General features: G+C 39.9%; 1 protein-coding gene across 4 annotated transcripts in view; it reads left to right on the top strand.

Moving 5' to 3' along the window:
• Positions 1-20,326, top strand: part of LOC112146837 (glutamate receptor ionotropic, NMDA 2B) — a 154,276-nt gene that overhangs the window by 104,608 nt on the left and 29,342 nt on the right. For all 4 annotated transcript variants that reach the window (XR_002919323.2, XM_024272860.2, XM_024272858.2 and 1 more), the window contains 4 exons: positions 7,426-7,540; positions 13,078-13,286; positions 13,362-13,533; positions 17,231-17,384. Coding sequence is in view for 3 of the 4 variants with exons in the window: in XM_024272860.2 (XP_024128628.1) it covers positions 7,426-7,540; positions 13,078-13,286; positions 13,362-13,533; positions 17,231-17,384 (650 nt within the window). In the remaining variant the exon portion in view is untranslated. The remainder of the gene's footprint in view (positions 1-7,425; positions 7,541-13,077; positions 13,287-13,361; positions 13,534-17,230; positions 17,385-20,326) is intronic.

The following is a 20,326-nucleotide window of genomic DNA, read 5'->3' on the forward strand; positions in this document are numbered from 1 at the left end:
TAAATACCAAAATTTTCCAAAAAGCTAGCATGATGCCAATTTTTAAAACTTTAATACTTTTTAACATAATCATGAATAGTAAAAAGGCAGGAATATTATTCCAGAATAAATCAACTGAAACCTTAAATAACTTTCAATATTTTAGTCTCCATAAAAATATATTTTGTTAAAACTTTACAAGTTTGAAAAGAGAGCAAGATAACATCAGCTTATTAATAACAATAAAATAAAGTGATCTGGCCCCTGGGCCTTGACTTTGACACATGTGGCTTAAATTAATAGTTAAACATGTTTAACCCTTTAACACCGGAGATCCAGTGTTTATGTTTTACTATAACTTTTCAACTGTTAATATGATTCATGTAATTCCAGCAGATTTTAAAGGAGAAAAGAACTATTATAAAGATTTTGTGTTTAAGATTTCCTGGCGATGCTTCAGGTGTTAAAGGGTTAAACAAGCTGCGGCTCATGCCCTCCTGGATCAAACCTGGGTACAACTGATGCCCAGTAGTGTTTTTCAAACTTCTAACCTCTCATCCACTGATGCTAACTCCACCCCTCTTTCATGTCTTCGTTATCAAGATTTATTATCCCGCAGTCAGAAGCACACAAAACAAATTCACACCTCTTCTTCCTTTCACACTTTGCCCCCCAAGTGTGCAGACAGGAGAGCTGCAGTATGTTTCTCTTCCTCAGTCAAACAATGCCATATGGGACATGTTGTCATTCCCCGTATAGATCCCTCCTCCACAAATCCAATGGTAAAGTAATTGCTCAAGAGTTGAATTCATGACTAATTGATGTTGGGGTTAATTTATTAAAACTGACTTATCAATATTTCACGCGACTCCTCCATTATTTACATCAGAACATGCGCTAAAGCGTATCTGTGTCAGGCCATGGAGAGCACTTGGCAGCTGTTTGTTTGTCTGACGCTCTGATTTTTCTCCTCAATGAAATTAGCTAAAAAAATAAAAAAAAAATAATAAATTGATGAACCTACCCAGAATTCCATAGATTGAGGCAGTTGCTGATGGGGGAGAAAGCTGCAGCAGAATTGGTCGGGGCACCGCGGTATACTTTGAACGTTGTTCACCAGGTGGAGACAGCTGCTGCTCCTGTTTGAATTTTAATTTGCCGTCTGTACAGTACAGCTGAGACACTCTCCTCTCGCTTACAAGTGACGGGCTCAACAGGATATCAAAACATGGGGAGTCGTGGGCGGCTGAATGTCAGACTCCATCTTATCATGCAGTTCACACACAGAAGCAGAGGATTGCTATCATGCACTTAGCTCAGTGCCATCTCAGAGCATGCAGCCATGTAAAAGAGACAGCTGTGAGGTCCCACTCACCACAAAAGTTATCACCTGTTCAAAGACGCCTGTCAGGAAATACAGTTATTTACATTCCAGGCCTCAAAGAAAATGCATTCGTACAAGGAAAAAGACTAACCAACAACTCATCAGGAGCTCACTAAAATGCTAAACAACATGTGAAGTAGAGCTGGGCGGATCGATCCAAAACATTAATAGTATCGATCTTAAGTTGGTATCGGATCAATACCAGCCTGCTGATATCGATATTTCCACTCTTTGAAACTTCTCTGCATCTGCAGAAAAGACCCAGCTTTTAATAAGCTGTTTAATCAAAAATATTGTCCTAATTCTGTTTTTATGTTCATCAAATGATTCAAAAGAGAGAAACATACAAAAAAGATTCACAGTGATTAAAAATAATTGTGATTTTCAGGTTCATGTCACATCCACAACATTTTTGAAAAATATTGATACTGGCATCGATATCTGCGATAGTACTGGATCGGTACCCAAATGCTCAGTATCACACAGCCCTAAAGAGCTTTAATCTATAGATTTTCTTTTGTTCATGGGATACTTTAGCAGCAACAGTTCTGGATTTTTTTTTTGTACCATTTTTTTTCAGGGCTGCAGAAGACTTTTTGTATTCTGGTGAAATAATATTTCTTAAACAATTTCTTTGACCATTGGCATATATTATTTCACTGGACAAAACAAGATGTTGACGTCTCCCATAGAAAATGCCTTACCACTGGCCCTATGGAAATCAGGTGTCAGCGTCACTATGGGTTCCTGAGTCGCTGCCTCCATTTTGAAACAGTGATCAGTCCTAGTCACGTTCTTAGAGAAACTACTGTCGCCAATCACGAGTGAGCTTGTGGGAAGTCCACACCTCTCCAATTGATTGACAGAATCTGAATCTGTCAAATCTGTCAATCAAATATTCAAGGTGGAGCCAGTGGACACCTCATGCCTTTACTGAGGCATATGATTGGTCTGTTTATAACTTGAATAACTTGTGGTAAATAAAAAATATATATAAAAAAAATTGGATTAGAAAGAACATTTTAAGAAGAATGTATCAGAGCAAGAATGGTTATTCTGGCAAATAAAATAACTGAGAACAAGTGTCTATTTCTCTATAGAAGTCTATGGGATTTGGACTTCTTGGAACCAGCAGGTATTTCCTGTTTGGAACACGGGAGGGGAGGAGTTAATACAGTCTATGCTTTTACTACTGGATGCTTGTTCAAAAATGTGCTCATAAATATGATGCTTGTGGGAGGAGCAAGTAAGTAAAGAAACGAAATAAATCAAACTGATTAGTTTACGTGCTGAAAAAATATTAGATTAAATGGAAAAAGTAGAGTAGTGATGGCCTGTTTTCCCAAAATTTGCAAAATGTCTTCATTAAAAAGTTCAATTATTTTAAATTAAGTTGCTTTCCTGATTAACTAAATAATTTGGGAATAATTGTATTTTTGGCGTTCATGTTTATGTTTGATCTTTCCAAGGTTTCATCATATCGAGGGGAAAACGATGGACTCTTGAATCCATCTCTGCGCTCCTAACAAGCAAAGCTTCTGGATTTTTTTGGTTTGGTTTTCCTGAATGCTCAGCGGCGCCGGGGGGCGGAGCTTTTGTAGGAATGCTTGCGCTGCACACGGTGCAGGAATATCTCAGCAGGTGACAGAGCGAGAGGGCGTGCTGTCCTGTCGTCGGTGTATTGCGGCGTGGTAGCCCCCATCCCCTCCCTACATTCCCTCTGAATCCCACCTCCCTCAGTCTCTGTCCCTTTCCCACCCTCTGTGAGATTACGGTCACCATAGTAACGTGGCACACTGGCTCTCAAATCACAGTGGTTGTGGCTGCTATGGCAACACACTTATGCTTGTTTTGTGGCTTTTAGTGTGCAGACTCTGCACACACACACAGAAACAGAAGGTTTGGTCAGTACAGATTAAAAGGGCCGGGGTGTCAAGTCATTTTGAAAATGGCTTATGATTTATGCAACAAACTCAATGCACTTTGTGTCCGTGCCAAGACTCTACAGGACGAACGAGGCTGTTAGCTGGACACGGGGGGCTGAATGTGACGGAGGACTGTGATCATCACACTCCACTGAAAGTATCAATATTTAACACGAGAATCCTGCAGCACAGGATCAACCAGTAAATTACAACCGACATGCTGACCCCACACACGGTCAAACCTTTTTCCCTCCTCCTCTTTCATCTCCATGCGTTTGTCATTTTGAGGCGGCGTTCCTATGGAGACAGTCACAGTAGGAAGAGTCAGAAGTGTGTATGAGAGGGATGATTTCACCTGACTTGAAGACTCCTGTTCTCTTGTACACACACGCCCGCGCTCACGCACACACTCCCACATGCGTTAGCGGTAATCACTGCCAGCGAAGAAGTGCTGTGGAGAGGCTGGGCGCCGCTGAGCGCAGGAAGGGAAATAATCATTTCGCAGGATTTTGACTTGAACAGTAACAATTACTGCACATGCCAATAAAAAGCTGCATTTCGCTTGCAGTTTTATTCAGATTGTGTTCCTAAACTGAACATTTATGACAGATCTGGTGTGTGGTAAATTCTATATAAAAAACATATTTGATTTTCTTTTTCAATATAATTTCTTGTGATTTTTAATTGACAACTGAGCTAAACTGGTTGGTGATTGTTCCTCAAGTTTAGGACTGGTTGAGCCTTTTGCCTCAATCTTCCTCTTAAAAGCCACTATGTACATTTTGAGCATTTTCCACGTATGAAATGTCAGTCTTTTGTGATAAAAAAAAGTGATATATGTATGTAATTCATAAATGCTTCTTGCGTTAGTCATTTGTCAAAATGCGCAGATGTCCGTGAGGTGTTTGAAAATTTTGGTTTGTCGAGAATTACACAATCTATGCATATTTTAAAGTCTATATGCAATTATTATGTAAATATTTAGCCACTGTGCGTGATTTTTATGATACGCTTATGCAAATTTGTAGCGTTCCATGACCGTTCCATGTATGTCCACATGTCTCTAATGGACTTTTCATGTTTGAACCACCAATGTTTAACTTTTATATCATGTAGACGGGAAACATATCACGTCATTACGTTAAAATGATGTCATTGACATATTAATCACTAAAGAATTTTATATACGCAGTCCAATAATTACACACGCTTCATGCACAACTTGTATATTGTGTGACAAGTATATAAATCGGACAATCTTTCACCCCCGAAGGATGGTCGTAAGAGGGGGATGGGTACAGCGGGCGCGGTGCGACTGAACGTGTGCCAGACCCTTCTCATGGGTCTCCCCATCTGGGTGCCTTGGCTAGCGCCTATTGACTTATGCCGGGTTCCGACCGCACGCTGAAGTGCCACAAAATGGTGCAGAACAGGGGTCGTTTCCATTCGGCGCCCTTGTTAACTTAAGGTGTGGTTCACAACAGACGCTAAGTGCTACGGTCCTCGTGCATAGCAGTGATCGTTTTGGCATCTGGTCTAGTTTTTGCACGAGCTGTGAGTAATCCATATCAATCCTGGCAGGAAGTTACACCAAACACACAAGAAAATCTGGTTCATTTTCAAAATATAACCAATTTTTCACAATAAAATACCGCTATTGACAAATTCAGTCATATCTTGGTGTCTAAACAGACTGTAGAGATGAAAATACAGTACCCCCCCTTATGTGCGGGAATTAGGGACCAAAGACATCCGCGAATATAGAGAACCCACATTTACGTCTCACCCCCCACCTCCTTGTGGCCAAAAAATGTCCGTTACAAAACCATACATTGGAGCTTTGCTCAACAAACTGTTTTTTTTTTTTTTTTAATCCAGAACAATAGACTGCAAACCTTTCATGAGGACTGTCATTCGGTCTCTCTGTACCTTAAAAAGCACGTTCTTCCTCCTTCATTAAATAAGTGCGAGAGGGCATCTCTATCCAGAATTTGCCGGTTTCATCCATAATGAACACCTGCTCTGGATGATAATTATCCTCTGCGATTATCAGGATATTTTCGAGCTATTTCTGAGTCAGCTGATGCCATTTCTCCATGCAGGCTCCCTGTGTGTGTGCGTGGCTGTGTTTGTGTAGTGGACCGGCTGGCGTGCTCTTCAACTGTTCTCCCCTTCTGAAGCAGAAGTTTCATACAAGTGTCTTGAGTTGTTGGAGTTTTGTGATGGACCGGAAGAGTGACGTGACTGAAGAAAAATCTGCGACTACGTGAAACCGCTAAGAAAGAAATGCGAATAACCAGGGGAACATTGTAATTGACACATGAATCACTAATGAATTTTATATAAACAGTGCACTGATCACGCACGGTTCATGCACGACTTGCATAGTGTGTGATGGGTATATAAATCAGACGATCTTTCACCCCCCAACCAGTCTATATCGAGTGGGGGTCTCCCTTGATGTGGTTCATTTGTGAAATATATGTGAAAATTCATGTAAAAGTCCACAACTATTCCCACTTTTTCTACATATATTCACATATAATTTTCATCAGTGCAAAATGTACCTAGTATCTGAGTGACGCCGCCTTAACTCCACATTCTTGGTTTCAGTTTCCAACATGCAAAATTAACCCAAACTGAAGTCTGAGGTGAACCTACGTGACGAGCTGAGAGTGTATCCATGTTTGTGATAACTGAAGACTTTGTTCCTCACCAGTGAATCCCTTCAGTACAAGGTTGATAAAATTTAATGTGATTTTGCGTCAACTGATAATCAAAACGTGTAATAACAGCAGAGATGATTTGCTGAACTTCATTTCCCTCACTCCTGCTTTAATGGAGCCATTTTCTGTTCAGCTCAAATGTTTGTAAGAAATGACTAATCAGTCAGATGTTCATTTGCTTACATAAGATAGCTGATTGGATTTTTAGCTCACATTACTAAAATTAAATGAATGCATGTGAAACCATGGGTCTGAAGAAGTCTCAAGCTGTGTTCACACTGAACTCCATTTCTTTTCTTTACCTACTGTTTACCAGTCCGCCTCCTACAGTGGGAAGATGCTTGGTGCGACAGCCTTAAACACACGTTTATGCTTCTTACATAGACTATTGATTTCTAAGTTGCCACGTTAGCATGGAGTGCTGACAGCGATGCAAACGTAGCTTGATAATGGCTTCTCCCAAATGCTGCAGGAGCGTACATTTTATGAACACATATTCAGACAAATGTCCAGCAGTGGATCTAAAGAGAGACGGCCAACGTGAAGCTGACACATGACTCTTGTTCGGTATGAACGTAGCGTCACACTTAGCTGCTTCCAAACATCTCATGTCCTGAGTCTCAAGATTTGGTGTAGAATCAAATGCTCAGATTGGCCTGAAAACTTCCAGCAACAGTATAAATTTAAGCAGATTATCATGGAGGTCAAAGAGCAGACATGATCATCAGATTTGGACTTTTTTGTCTTCATGTTTTGAGCTGATTTCCTACACATTCTCACTCTCAACTGGACATATGAATCAGGACCCCTCCATGTTACTTTTGGATGTTTTGGGTTTCCAAAACTCATTGTGTTTTTTTTGAAGTACTGGCTGTTCCCATTAAATCACGGGTCCATAACCCTTGGGACACAGTACTGGATGCAGTACTGAATGCGGTACCTGACATGGAACTGGGTTAGGGTACCAGTAATGGGTCAGAGTACCGGGTCAGGGCTAGTGTACCGCTCCGTGTCCCAAGGGTTCGGGACCCCTGATCAGTGTATGCTTTTCTTCCCTGTCTGGTACCAAGAGGTCCTCAGACCGGTAGCGGTTTGCGGCCCGGAGGTTGGGGACCCCTGGTTTAATAGGAACAGCCAGTAAGTCAAAAAATGACGAACTGGGGACACCAGAAATGTCAAAAAGTGGCATAGAAGTGCCCGAACCATACGTCCGTTTATGACAAGTTGAATGTAAGTGTGAGATGTTCTCCGGTGATTTTATCCGCTCACACAATCAAACCTAATCAATAATTGTGAGGAAGGACACAGAACTTTCCAAAGTTCCCATGAAAAAAATAAGCTGTTTGAAAAAAGATGAAGATTTGAAGTGTAAATAAGACTGTGTGTCATTGTCTTCCCTGTTTTTCTGCAGGTACCTGATGAATGTGACGTTTGAGGGCCGTAACTTGTCATTCAGCGAGGACGGATACCAGATGCACCCAAAGCTTGTCATAATTCTGCTCAACAAAGACCGGCAGTGGGACAGGGTGAGACAGAAACACTAAAAACATGTCTTTTCCTGTAAGTTTTCAGAGAACGAAAGAGAAAACTGAGATAGGAATTATGACATTCAAGCCAAATCTAGCTGTCTCTTGATGTTTACAGTGGAGCTATGTAGAGATGAGCGCGTCGGAATCTGGCAACCTTTCATTTTCACTTTTTAAGCATTTTAAGCCCTAAGCTTCTTAAACACTCCACTGATTAGATATTATCAACCCGCTGAAGGTGCCTTTGAGTGGTTCAATTCAGCAAAAGCTTCATCGAGCTGATGTACAAAGAATGCACGTCTGCAGCTGCTTCATTTAGAAATCTCATGAAATCAAATTTCTTCACTGTACGGCTCTCAGAATTCCTTCTGTTCTCTTGTCGCAGTTTGAAAGAAAACATTTTAGCGTTGTTCTGCTCAAGTGTAACGCAGCGCACACAGCTGCAGATACAAAAACCCTCCATCCTAGTCAATTCACTCATCTTTCTGCTGAGAACAATGCTCTGTAAATCTGAGGGATCCATTCAAAATCAGGATGTTTTAGGGAAGATGTATTCGTTTCTTTGCATTTTGGGAGATTGAGATGATAGATTTTTTTTAAGTATGACAACATATTTTCTTTGTGATGCTTAAAAATATTGTAAATATTTATAGTTTCACTGTGAAACCACAAAGGTTTGAGCCGTTCACTGATTAAATGTTTTTCTTTTGAGTGTATTTTGCTCTTTTGATGACAAAGCTCCAAGTTTTATGATAAAATGTGACTTTTATTTTTTTCCATTTTCTATATAAAGTTTTATTTTTTTAAAAACCCCACAATATAAGCCAAAATTTTAAATCTTGTCCCCATCCTACAGAACATTCTTTAGCATTTTCAGTTTGGTCTTTTGACTTATTAAACAATAAAATTACATTTTAGTACAACTAAAACATAAATATTTTTTTATAGAGTTGTTCCTGTCTGTCATCATGTCTAGTTAGCCACAAAGCGAAGCTCTCTGCATTCTCAAGTCCTTGTTTTCCACTCTTTTCTGATTTCTTTTTTTACAGTGCATTTTCAAAAACAAATAACACTAAAATGTTTCATTTTAGAGCTAAATATGGAAATAATAAGATTCTGAATTAATTATAGCAAATATCCGATCCTATTCTGTTTGTACACTCAAAAGGTATCCCAAGTACTGCCATAAAACTAAAATCCTATAAGATTTCCTTTGATTGTCTTAATTAGAATGCTAGGAAAATTAAATGTCAGATTATGAATGTGTTTTTTCTGGTCTTACTGTTGGGAACTGTATGTACAAACTGGAGAGCGGCTCCCGTCTTCTCCATTTAATCTGTTGGCTTTGTCACAAAATGTAAATTGCCTCTGCAGACTCCATTTTCCTCCACTAAGACCTGCAGGTACGCTTAATTGCTGACTTCAAACTGCCTGTAGGAGTGAAAATTACTGCCTGCCTGTACAAGTAAGCCCAGAGATTGACTGGCAATCTGTCAACACACAGGGATCGGCTTCAGCCCCCACACAGCTTTAAGAACAAGCAGTGAGAGATCCGTGAAACTGAGAGCTGCGGAAGGATGCATGCTTTCTATGTGTGTTTAACATCGTATGGACAGCCGTGCTGCAAGAGTGTAGCTTTTAACAAGCAAAGATGGTGAGGTGAACGATAGGGCTGCCACGATTAGACGACTAATCAACTATGAAAATAGTCGACGACTAATTTAATAGTCGATTAGTCGTTGCTTTATATGAGTGTAGTAAAGTTGAACCTTATAATGGTATTCTCCTAGCTTTTTGTACTATTTTTTCATTTATTAAGGTTTTTTTTTTTAGTTTAGCTAATATTTCAGCTACATGCAAGCTATTTTTAGCTAATTTAGGCTTTTTTTGTTTTGTTTTAATGCTATTTTAGAGTTTACCTAATATTTTAGCTACATGCTAGCTGTTTTGGCTAGTTTAAGATTTTTTTTCTTTTTGTTCTTTAGGATAATTTGGGTTTTAGCTAATATTTCAGCTACATGCTAGCTGTTTTGGCTAACTTAGGCCTTTTTTGTTTTTTAGGCTATTTTGGAGTTTAGCTAATATTTCAGCTACATTCTAGCTATTTTGGCTAATTTGGATTTTTTTTGTCAGGCTTTTTTGGATTTTGGCTAATATATCAGCTACATGCTAGCTATTTTGGCTAATTTGGGATTTTTTTCAGTTTTTTGGCTAATTTGGAGTTAAGCTAATATTTTAGCTACAGTACATGCTAGCTGTTTTGGCTAACTTGGGCTTTTTTCAGTTTTTTAGGTTATTTATCATTTAACTAATATTTTAGCTGACTACCAGATTCAGCATTTTTAACTATCAACTTCAGTGTTTTTAGCTATCAATTTCAGCATCTTCAACTATCAATTTCAGCATCTTCAGCTACTATCACTAACATCTTCAGCAGCTAAATTTAGCTTACAGCATTCATACTAGCATTATTGCAGGTAATACTATATATCTAGTTAATTTAAAGCTAATGATGGTTAAGATGTGTGTTTTACATCCTCTTTGCACATGACCCGATTAGTCGACTAATCAGAAAAAATAATAGGCGATTAGTCGACTTTTAAAATAATCGTTTGTGGCAGCACTGGTGAATAATAGTATTTATTTAGAGTCACTCTAAAATACTTCACGTGACCTAACGTGACCCTTACCCCACTATACATTACTCTTTTCTGTATCTCTGTCGTGCAGACGGACTCTTCTTCTCTGTATATTCTCCCATCTCTGCCTCTCTAATCTATATTCTGTCCTCTGATCTGAAGACAAGGTGATTCGCTCCCCTCTTTTCTTCCAGCCCTCTCTCCCCCATGTTTAATTCTCCGCTCGCCTCCCAGCTGCACCTCTTCCCTTGGATCCTAATGAGTTCCAGCTCCTCCAATCATCCTTCCACTCTCTGCACCTTTGAAGTGCTGTGAAGACTCTGGTGGTGTCCAGTCCTGTCGGCTGCCCCGCAGGAGGATTTTTAACCCTGTTTTGCACCTTCTTCGACGCTCTCTGCATGTCACTTTTTACTGCCTCTCACCTTTCCTCTGTCGGGTAGTGAAAGGCTGCGTCTTGCTCCGGGGAGCCTCAGCGTGTTTAGTCCAAGCTGCAAGTTTGTGCTCCTCAGGGTGGAAGGTGTCGGAGCACAGTTACATATTTAATGAGCGTGCAGACTCTCCATACCTGCATCTATGTGTTCCAAAGTTATCTGGAGATCCAGTTCTGTCTTTTGTGGGTCTCCACAGACTTTAGTGGAAGGTGTCGCAGCTGCAGCCCTCTTAGAGTGGCATCAGGAGTGGGTGACAGTTGTTCAGCTGAGTGAAGCCTCAGAGGTTAAAGGGCCCTTCAGCCACACAGCTGGACGCTTGTCAATGGAAGTACCAGCACTTTACATTTACATTTACTCCTTCTCTCAAATCGGACTCGCTTGTTCTTTATCCTCAGGTTCTCCTTCTCTGTCTCTGCACTTTTTATTCCTAATTTCCATTGACTCTGTGTCTCCTTTTCTCTCCCTGCACCTCTCACCTCGCCTCATGATCTGAATTCTGCTCTTTCCTCAGGTTCAGTCCCGTCCTTCAGCTTAACCTTGCTCTCATTCTTCATTCAGGGTTCCAGGCCTCTGCTTACCTCATAATCCAATGTTCTTTTTTTCTTCTGCTTTACCATAAACATAAAATAGATGACATACCAAAAAAGAAAATGCAGAAAAACTACAGTAAATTCATGAAACTTCAAAACATTGTGTTTTCTGTTGGAGAAAGAATCGCATCTAAAAGGTTTTTCATTTTGAGATCTACTAAAAACATGTTGAAATGTATTTAAATAAAGATAAATGCATGCAAGGGCTGTACGGTGGCGCAGTGGTTAGCGCTCTTGCCTCACAGCGAGAAGGCCCCGGTTCGACTCCCGGCTGGGACCTTTCTGTGTGGAGTTTGCATGTTCTCCCCGTGCATGCGTGGGTTTTCACCGGGGACTCCGGCTTCCTCCCACCGTCCAAAAACATGCTTCATAGGTTAATTGGTGACTCTAAATTGCCCCTAGGTGTGAATGTGAGAGTGAATGGGTGTGGGATTGAGGCCCTGCGACGGACTGGCAACGTGTCCAGGGTGTACCCCGCCTTCGCCCATCAGCAGCCGGGATAGGCTCCGGTACCCCGCGACCCCGAAAGGGACAAAGCGGTCAGGAAGATGGATGGATGGATAAATGCATGCAGTATTTCAAATCCATCAATTTTCTTAAACCGTTGTATCGCTTTCGGGGTCATGTGTTTGTCGAGCCCATCCTGCCTAAATATTGCAAACAATTGTAAAAAACTGGAATAAAGTTATTACACTGAATTTATTTGTTCACTTTGTAATAACTTTTGGTTACGTATTTTGGTATTATAACTTTGGGAAATCAGATGAAGCTAGAATGCTGAAACAAACGCTGAAAAAAATAGAATGCTGAAACAAAAGCTGAAGCAAACACTGAAAAAAATGCTAGAATGCTGAAAAGAAGGCTGAAAAACCACTACAACGCTGAAACAAAAGCTTAAACAAACGCTTAAAAAATTGTAGAACGATTAATCAAACGCAGACAAAAACAATAGAATGCTGAAACAAATGCTGGAAAAAACGCTAGAATGCTAAAACAAAAGCTGAAATAAATGCTGAAAAAATGCTAGAACGCTGAAACAAACGCTGAAATAAAACACTGGAATGCTGAGGTTAAAGGATCGCCTCAAATCATTTTTCATCTCTGGTACTGAGCTTGCATTTGGAGGAAAACTCCCTCCAGCAGGAAGGAACCTCCAGCAGAAACAGACTTGGTGAGGACGACCATCTGTCGTGACTGGTCGAGGTCAGAGAGGACAAGGAAGCACAAACACAAAAACAGAAACACTGGGGTGTTTGTTATGAAAACAGAGAAATGAAGAACTGCTGGAGCAAAAAAGAGGAGCGTCATTACATCCCTATGAGAACTCCAACGGACAGGTCTGCTGCAGCAGTGTAACTAAAGGCGTGGAGAAACCAGATATGAAGATAGAGATGAAGTCTGCATCCTTAACTAAAGAGAAGACAGATAAAAATATTAAAAACAAATATTCCTGCGATTTCAGAAAGAAGTGCTCTGTTTAAAAGAAGAAAAAGAGTGAGAAACATTGACGCTTTTTTTTTTTTTACTTTAAATCAAAGTCCACTTTACTTTTAACAATCAGTAAATAGAGTGTAGCATTGGATAAATATCTAAAGTGCCTGCAGCACTTTGGATCAGATCGAAACCTTTCAGAGAAGTTTTGGAACAGCCTGATAATGAAGAATTACAGTCATCTAATCTTAAAGACTTGGACTATTTTCCATGCATCACTCTGAAACAGGATGTTCCTGATGTTGATGTCAAATAAAAGAAGGCAGCTTGATATACATGGCAGCTAAAAACAATGTCCTCCTCAGAAATACCACTTTAGGAGTAGATTTGTATGCCTAGCGTGCTTTTCCGAAGCCCTCTGAACGCGTTTCTGTGCACCTCGGCAGGTGGGTAAATGGGAGAACGGCTCCTTGTCTATGAAGTACCATGTGTGGCCTCGCTATGAGCTGTACGGGGGGCCGGCGAACAGAGAGGATGACCACCTGTCCATTGTGACATTGGAGGAGGCGCCGTTCGTCATCGTGGAAGACGTGGACCCGCTTAGCGGCACCTGCATGAGGAACACCGTACCCTGCCGGAAGCAGATCAAAAAAGTGTAAGAGTCACACCGAAATGACATTTAATCTCTTTCTACGAGAAACCGAGCACCAACATTTGTCTTTTTATACAGTAATCAGACCAAAGAGTCTGGGATCTACATCAAGCGCTGCTGTAAGGGCTTCTGCATTGACATCCTGAAAAAAATCGCCAAGTCTGTCAAATTTACATACGACCTTTACCTGGTCACCAACGGGAAACACGGCAAGAAAGTCAACGGAACCTGGAACGGCATGGTGGGAGAGGTGAGCGCTTGGTGTTCCTTTGTGTTTGCCTGTTTGCACTGATGCAGCCTGTCATCTGTGTTGACTGTCCATGTGGCGACGCTGGCCTTGCACTGACAACAGTCAGTCCGTGCAAATCTGCCAGCTTTCACAGGTCAGCAAATAAATGCCTGTTTGCGTCTCTGAAAGTCATGCAAATGTAAATTTTATGAACGACGCTTCTGAAATCTGTTAGTGAAGCCAGCAAATGTACCTAAATCTCACCTCGTTATCCAAAAGACACTGAAAGTTATTTTTTAACTCATGTTTGTGTCTTTTAGAGGAGTGGGAGGAGTCAATATTTTATAGGATAGTATGAGAATTTTACCACAATAAAAGTTAAATACATTCACAAATTCTGCTCTTAAACCTGTAAAGACCACTACATCCACAGAAAATTTGTGGGGATTAAGATGTTTTTGAAAACGCTTTGATTTTTTATTTTTTTTTTTTGTATATAGAGTATCAATTATGATACTTTGGGGGATTTGGTAAGTTTTTGTTCACAACAATGTTATTTTAAAATATTGACATAAGTGTTAAAGAGTGAAAAAAAAAACAGCCTATTTACTATTTTCACATTTTTTCAATAGACAAAGTAGGGGTGTAACAGATCACAAAACTCACGGTTTGGTTAATGTCACGGTTTTAGGTTCACGGTTTAGATCATTTTTTGGAACAGTTAAAAGAGAAAAAAAAAATTCTGAAAAAACATGAAGATAAAAGCCTAAAATTACTTTTTTGAACATTTTTAAAACATATATTTGAGAAAACATATATAAAGCATAAATATACACTCACATACTTGATCTTTGGACATTAACAAAAATGTAAAAACATGTATTTTCTGATTAAATTCACATGTCTGGAGACCAAATCTACAAAAACTGAGAGAAAAGAATGCTGAATATGCGATTTTCTCTATTTATCAAATGTTAAAATCAACTGAATTTCCTTAAGTGTTGTAACTGGATAATTAAAGAAATCGAGTTTGGTCCCATTTGGGGTCACAAGGTCACTAGAGCCTACTCAGCTGATGTTTGGTCTCCATGTATCCATGGCAGGGCTCAAGTCTATTTGTCTTCCATGTTCATTCATTATATTTTACTCCTGTAAGACTAGTGAAGTGTAAAGATGTTGATAGGTTGCTTTAGACAGGTTTGCTCAATTGTTAAAGGGTTAAACAAGCTTACTTCTGTTTGACAGAAGGACAATCAAATAAATTATTGAATGTTATAGTTAGTCTGGGCTTATATCAGCAGCTGTTATCAATGACAGGACTTCTTTTAACTGCAAGTAATCAATACTTTTCGATGAGTTTTTCTGGAAAAAGAGGTTCTGAGAAGTGAGGTTTTCGTAGAGGAAGCACATGAAACCAGAAACAGACCTTTCAGAAACTAAACTTGTCCATAAATTATGTTTAAAAAGGTGTAAAAAATAAATCAAAACTAAGACAATTTTTAACAAAATAAGTAAAAGAAAAATTAAAACCAAAGCTACCGAGACACACACCTTAGGTTACAGGCTGAACAGGGAAAACATTTATTGAACAATTTTTAAACTTTAAAAACTTAAATTTTAACCTAAGTTTGAGTAACAAAAAGGCAGAAATATTATTCCAGAATAAATCAACTTAAATAACTTTTAATATTCTCCTTAAAAATATGTTTTGTCAAAACTATACAAGTTAGAAATGAGCGCAAGATAACATCGAACCAATAATGACAATGAAATAAAATGATCTGGAGGGCCGGATATGATTACCTGGTGGGCTTTAACGTTAAAGCCCTCAGCACTACCTGTACACAAAGCCACCTTCTTTACAGAGCGTCCTTATCCTCTGAATTATGGGCTTTTGGGTCAGGCTTGGGTCCAAACACCTGAACAGTTCTGTCAGACGGGTGAAGCAGCTCCCCCCTGGGTGTGCATAACTCACTCCGTTGCAACAATTCCCTTTAAAACGTTTCAAAACCAACTTTGGCTGTGCTGGACTTTGTGCTTCAGCCTCTGACAGCCAGCTGCTCCTCTGCTCGCTAATTTTGTCTCCTTGTTAATGAGGGAGCAAAAATCGATCCTGCCGCAAAAGGTCCCAGACTGCAAACACGGCGAGCGCCTCTTTGTGTGAGGATATCATCGCTGTGAGCAGAGAGAAGCCGTTTACATTCATCTGACTCACTGCTTACGTAAAGGTGCGACAGTCACCCTGCCAGCGTCTTTAGAGCTGTAAACGCGGTCATCAGATATAAACTTTCACCCTGACTAAAAGCAGGGCAATGCGCCCCGTCGGCCTCACCTCCACATGAGCAGTCATTAGAAAGAGGAAGCGGCATTCCTGTCCAGACAAGACACATTCATGCAGCAGTAATTACAAACAGAGCGAAGGTGGGCAAAAATCCAAAAGCTTGCAATTAAAACCCTTTTTATCCATATTTTCATTAAATTCTGACGTGTGCTGCACCTCGCAAAGATGACCTGTGCCTCTCCTGCTGGCAGAAACCCAAAAACCTATTTCAAACTCTACCGCTGTTCTACCACAAACGAGCTCCCTGAAAGCTTTTTACGCAATTTGTCACAGTTTGAAAAGACAAAAGATCAGAAAGAAAGGAAGAAAATTCTCCTTTCAGTCAGATTTTCACAGACTTAACGCTGCCCCTCGCATTCCTAATCTAAAAAACATCAGAGGCAACACACTTGATTACACAAAATCAGAGTCGCACAAACGCACCAGCCAAGACGCACACAAGCCAGCGCCGATCCCGCGCTCAATCATTCTCAATAACACCCACATGGGTCACTTTCATAACACAGAGAGAACAAGTCGTAGGAGGGAGATGCAGAGAGCGAATGGAGAGAGGGGAAGTGAACGCGCTGCTGGATGCACTTGTTCTCCTCCCCAGGAGAGAGGCACATTCATGCACACACAGACAACATGCGCGCTGGCGGAATAAAAATGACCGGAAAGTTAGAAACACTGGCAAACATCTAGATACTTGAAAAAAATTGCAGATAATGCACAAAACCTGGTGGTTATTATCCCGGTTGAGGTGGGAAACAAAAGGTTCTCTTGCTGGTGTTGCCCCCCCCTCCATGACTCACTCCTGTCTCAAAGTGCAGCCCTCAGACGGAGCTTTGACTCAGTCAGACACACACCTTACAAACTGACAGACAGCCTCAAACCGCCTTCCCCCGGTGCTTTAAAGCTGCAACATTTGGGGCTAAATTTACAACCTGTGCAGGGTTACGGAAGGAAGGGAGGGAGGGGGGCAGGTAGGGAAAGGCAATGGGCCGGCTATTTCAGGGAGCCGTGGCCCACTGCGGTAACCCACTTTTCTCCTCGCTCCCTTCGTCTTTCTCCCTCTTTCTGTCCCCTGGCGAGCATCACGAGTGTCCACTCGGCAAGCTGTGTGTGGAAAGTGTGCTGGCCTTCAGTCTTTTGCAGCTTTTTTTGGCCTTGCTTTCCTTTTTTTCTTATAAATCTACTTCCTGTCACTTTAGCTCATTTCCTAAAATACGTTTTGACAACTAACAGATGGAGTGTCTGTATCTCCTGCATGCTCTGAACACCAGCGTTTGATAGATGCGCTGTTAAATGCTGTTGCATTCCTTCCGGATGGATGACAGATGTCAGAAACGGATAACTGCACTTTATTCCTGCTTCTGCCTTTTTTTTATCTCATAGGTAGTGTTAAAGAATGCCCACATGGCTGTTGGGTCCTTAACCATCAACGAGGAACGCTCTGAAGTCATCGACTTCTCCGTCCCTTTCATCGAGACGGGGATCAGCGTCATGGTTTCCCGGAGTAACGGCACCGTTTCACCATCAGCCTTCTTAGGTGAGAAATCTGCAGCTACTTGAGGCAAAAGTGAAAAAGATGTGTCAAAAGATGGTACAGTATTCATGTGGCCTCTGGGTCTAAGACAGGGGTAGGGAACCCTGGTCCTCGAGAGCCACCTTCCTGCATGTTTTCCAATATACCCTATTGGCTGGACATACCTGAACCAGGTAATTGTCACGAGTCTCTACTCATGACTGGTTACCTGGTTCAGGTATGTCCAGGTGGCTCTCGAGGACCAGGGTTCCTTACCCTGATCTAAAACATGAAGCCAAGTAGGAGCAGTACCTTTGATGGCCATTAGGAGAAACCATATCAACTTTATTTAAACCAGGGGTGTCAAACTCTATCGCTCAAGGAGCTAAAGTCCAAAACACACCTTAGGTCGTGGGCCAAACAGGATAAACATTTATTAAACACTCTAAAACTAAATTTTTAAAACTTTAAAACTGTAACTTTTTAACATAATTATGAACTAGATATATAGCATTACCTGTGATAATACTAGTGTGAATGCTGTAAGCTGAATTTGGCTGCTGAAGATGCTGAAATTGATAGGTAAAACCGCTGAAGCTGAAAGTCAGCTAAAATTTTAGCTAAAAGTCAAATTAGCCTAAAAAACTTAGAAAGAAAAACTTGTGATAGGCAAAACAGCTAGCATGTAGCTTTAAAATATCTTAAACAACAGAAAAAAAGTCTAAATTAGCCAAAACAGCCAGCGTTTAAATATTAGCCTAACTCCAAAACAACCTAAAAAAACGAAAAAAACTAAAATTAACCAAAACAGCTAGCATGTTGCTGAAAAATTAGATAAACACCCCAAAAAACGCATACAAATCTCAGTAAATATCAAAATAGTCCAAAAAGCTGGAATAATGCCAATTTTTAAAACATTACAACTGTAACATTTTAGCATAATTATGAATAATAATAATATTCCAGAATCTTTAAATAATAATATATATAATATTTAATAAAATTTTCCTCTCCATAAAAATATATTTTGTCAAAATTATATAAGTTAGAAATTAGCGCAAGATAACTTTGGGCCATTAATAACAATAAAATAAAATGATCTGGAGGGCCGGATCTGGCCCCCTGGACTTGACTTTGACACCTGTGACTTAAATTGTCTTTGGAGACTAAATAAATAAGAATTTAAAAGCAGTACAGATAATATTCAAAAATGTACCCTTTAAAGTCCTATTCGGATGATTTTTTTTTTACTTTTTTCAAATCGTTAACAGTGGTCTTTTAATTATGATTACCAGTTTACCGCTTTTAGCCAAAATCTAAAAATGTGTCGTTTTCTGGGACATAGTTTCTGCAGAGCGCCGGCAGTCTGAGTTGTAGGCGGGACCATTGGTGTGGAGCAACCCCTCCCACCTTCCCCTACAAGTTGCTGATAGCTTTCTGTTAACACGTTCTCCTGCTAGCTTACAGCCCCTCACGTAGCTTGTACTGTATGTCACAGCTAGAAACTTTTCCAGTTTTCATTGGATTGGATCTTTGAGCTAACAAAAAAATACCTTGAAAAAATTCTTTTTTTTTTGCGTTTCAAGCTTTGAACCTTTACCCCGTGAAGGGTTTCTGTTAAAAACTACAATGCTTTTTGACATACTGTAACTCCTTACACCATCCATGTGAATTAGCTGATCTGCAGAGACAATCGTTGTAGCTCTGTAAGCAAAAATTTAAAGTGGATTTTCATCAATATGCAACAAACTACTAATATAAAGTAATTTTATATCAGTGCAAAGCTGCTTTTCTCCGTGACAGATTCAGATTGATCGCGTTAAGGGTTTAAGCTAACTGTGGTCACACTGGTCTGCAGCTATGCTCCAAAGTAAAAGTCTTAAAGTTTTACAAATCTGAACACTTTTGTTAATAACCTTTAATAAAGCCTTTGTTACGCCTCTGACAATTGATTTTTGATGATTTCCGTTTCCAGCTAATGATTTTCACCCACCATCTTGTCTGTCACCAGGTCCTCTTGATTGAAAACCTAGAAATGTCAAATGTTGCAGTTCCTCAAATGACCACTAGAGGTGGTTTTAAAAATAGAGCAATACTCCATTGACTCCAATGTTAAACAAAAAAACTTTAGACCACAATTAATCTTATTCAGTGCCTTTCAAAAAAAAAACCTTTTATGTATGTTTATTTTTTATTTTCTAATTATGACTCACTTAAAGAGGACTAACTGTATCTAAATTATTGGTTTGGATTATTTTCAGACCTCAAATTCAGGGGCAGACTCCACAAAACTCCATGTTTAGGGTCAAAACCAAAACAAATTTTTGAAACTTTTACCTGTTGAACATAATGGAGTTTCCTGCCTGAATGCTGAAGCAGATATAGATCATAAAATGGTAACTAGGGTTGTGTTCGAATTCCTTCACCATGCAGGGGATTTGCTGATTTGTCAGTCTGTCCGGGTCTACAATTCCAAACTCCAGTCCTCTGAATTTCTCTGCCAAAAAACTAGTGGGCATCAGTGCTCACTAAATGGGCAAATAAAGTCCGTTTGAACAATTTGTCATTCAAAAAACAAATATTTAAATGTTTTTTTTAATAATCATCTAAGTTTACATCATCAGAACACAGTGAATTCATAACTGGTCTTCATAAAACGTTTATATTTATGAGGTTTTTACATTAGCAAATGGGTGACATATTTGGCGTTAAAAGCATAGTGTCTGAATTGCATGAACAACTCTAGATAGTCCTTTACTAAATAGTCTTTTAGGGGTTATAGTGAGGAAATGATATTTTCAGTGGGTTTTTAGCAATTCCTCCCAGTTTTCTTCCATTAGATTTTGACTCCAAAGTGGACTCATCAAGTGGGAAAAACTTGCAGTTCTTTAGCACTTCAAGGACTCGCTATAAAATGTCAGATAATGTGGCAAACTGCTCATTTTCTCTCCTTTCACTCTTTGTGT

Source organism: Oryzias melastigma, linkage group LG8 (assembly GCF_002922805.2).
Source record: "Oryzias melastigma strain HK-1 linkage group LG8, ASM292280v2, whole genome shotgun sequence".
Taxonomy (NCBI): Eukaryota; Metazoa; Chordata; class Actinopteri; order Beloniformes; family Adrianichthyidae; genus Oryzias; species Oryzias melastigma.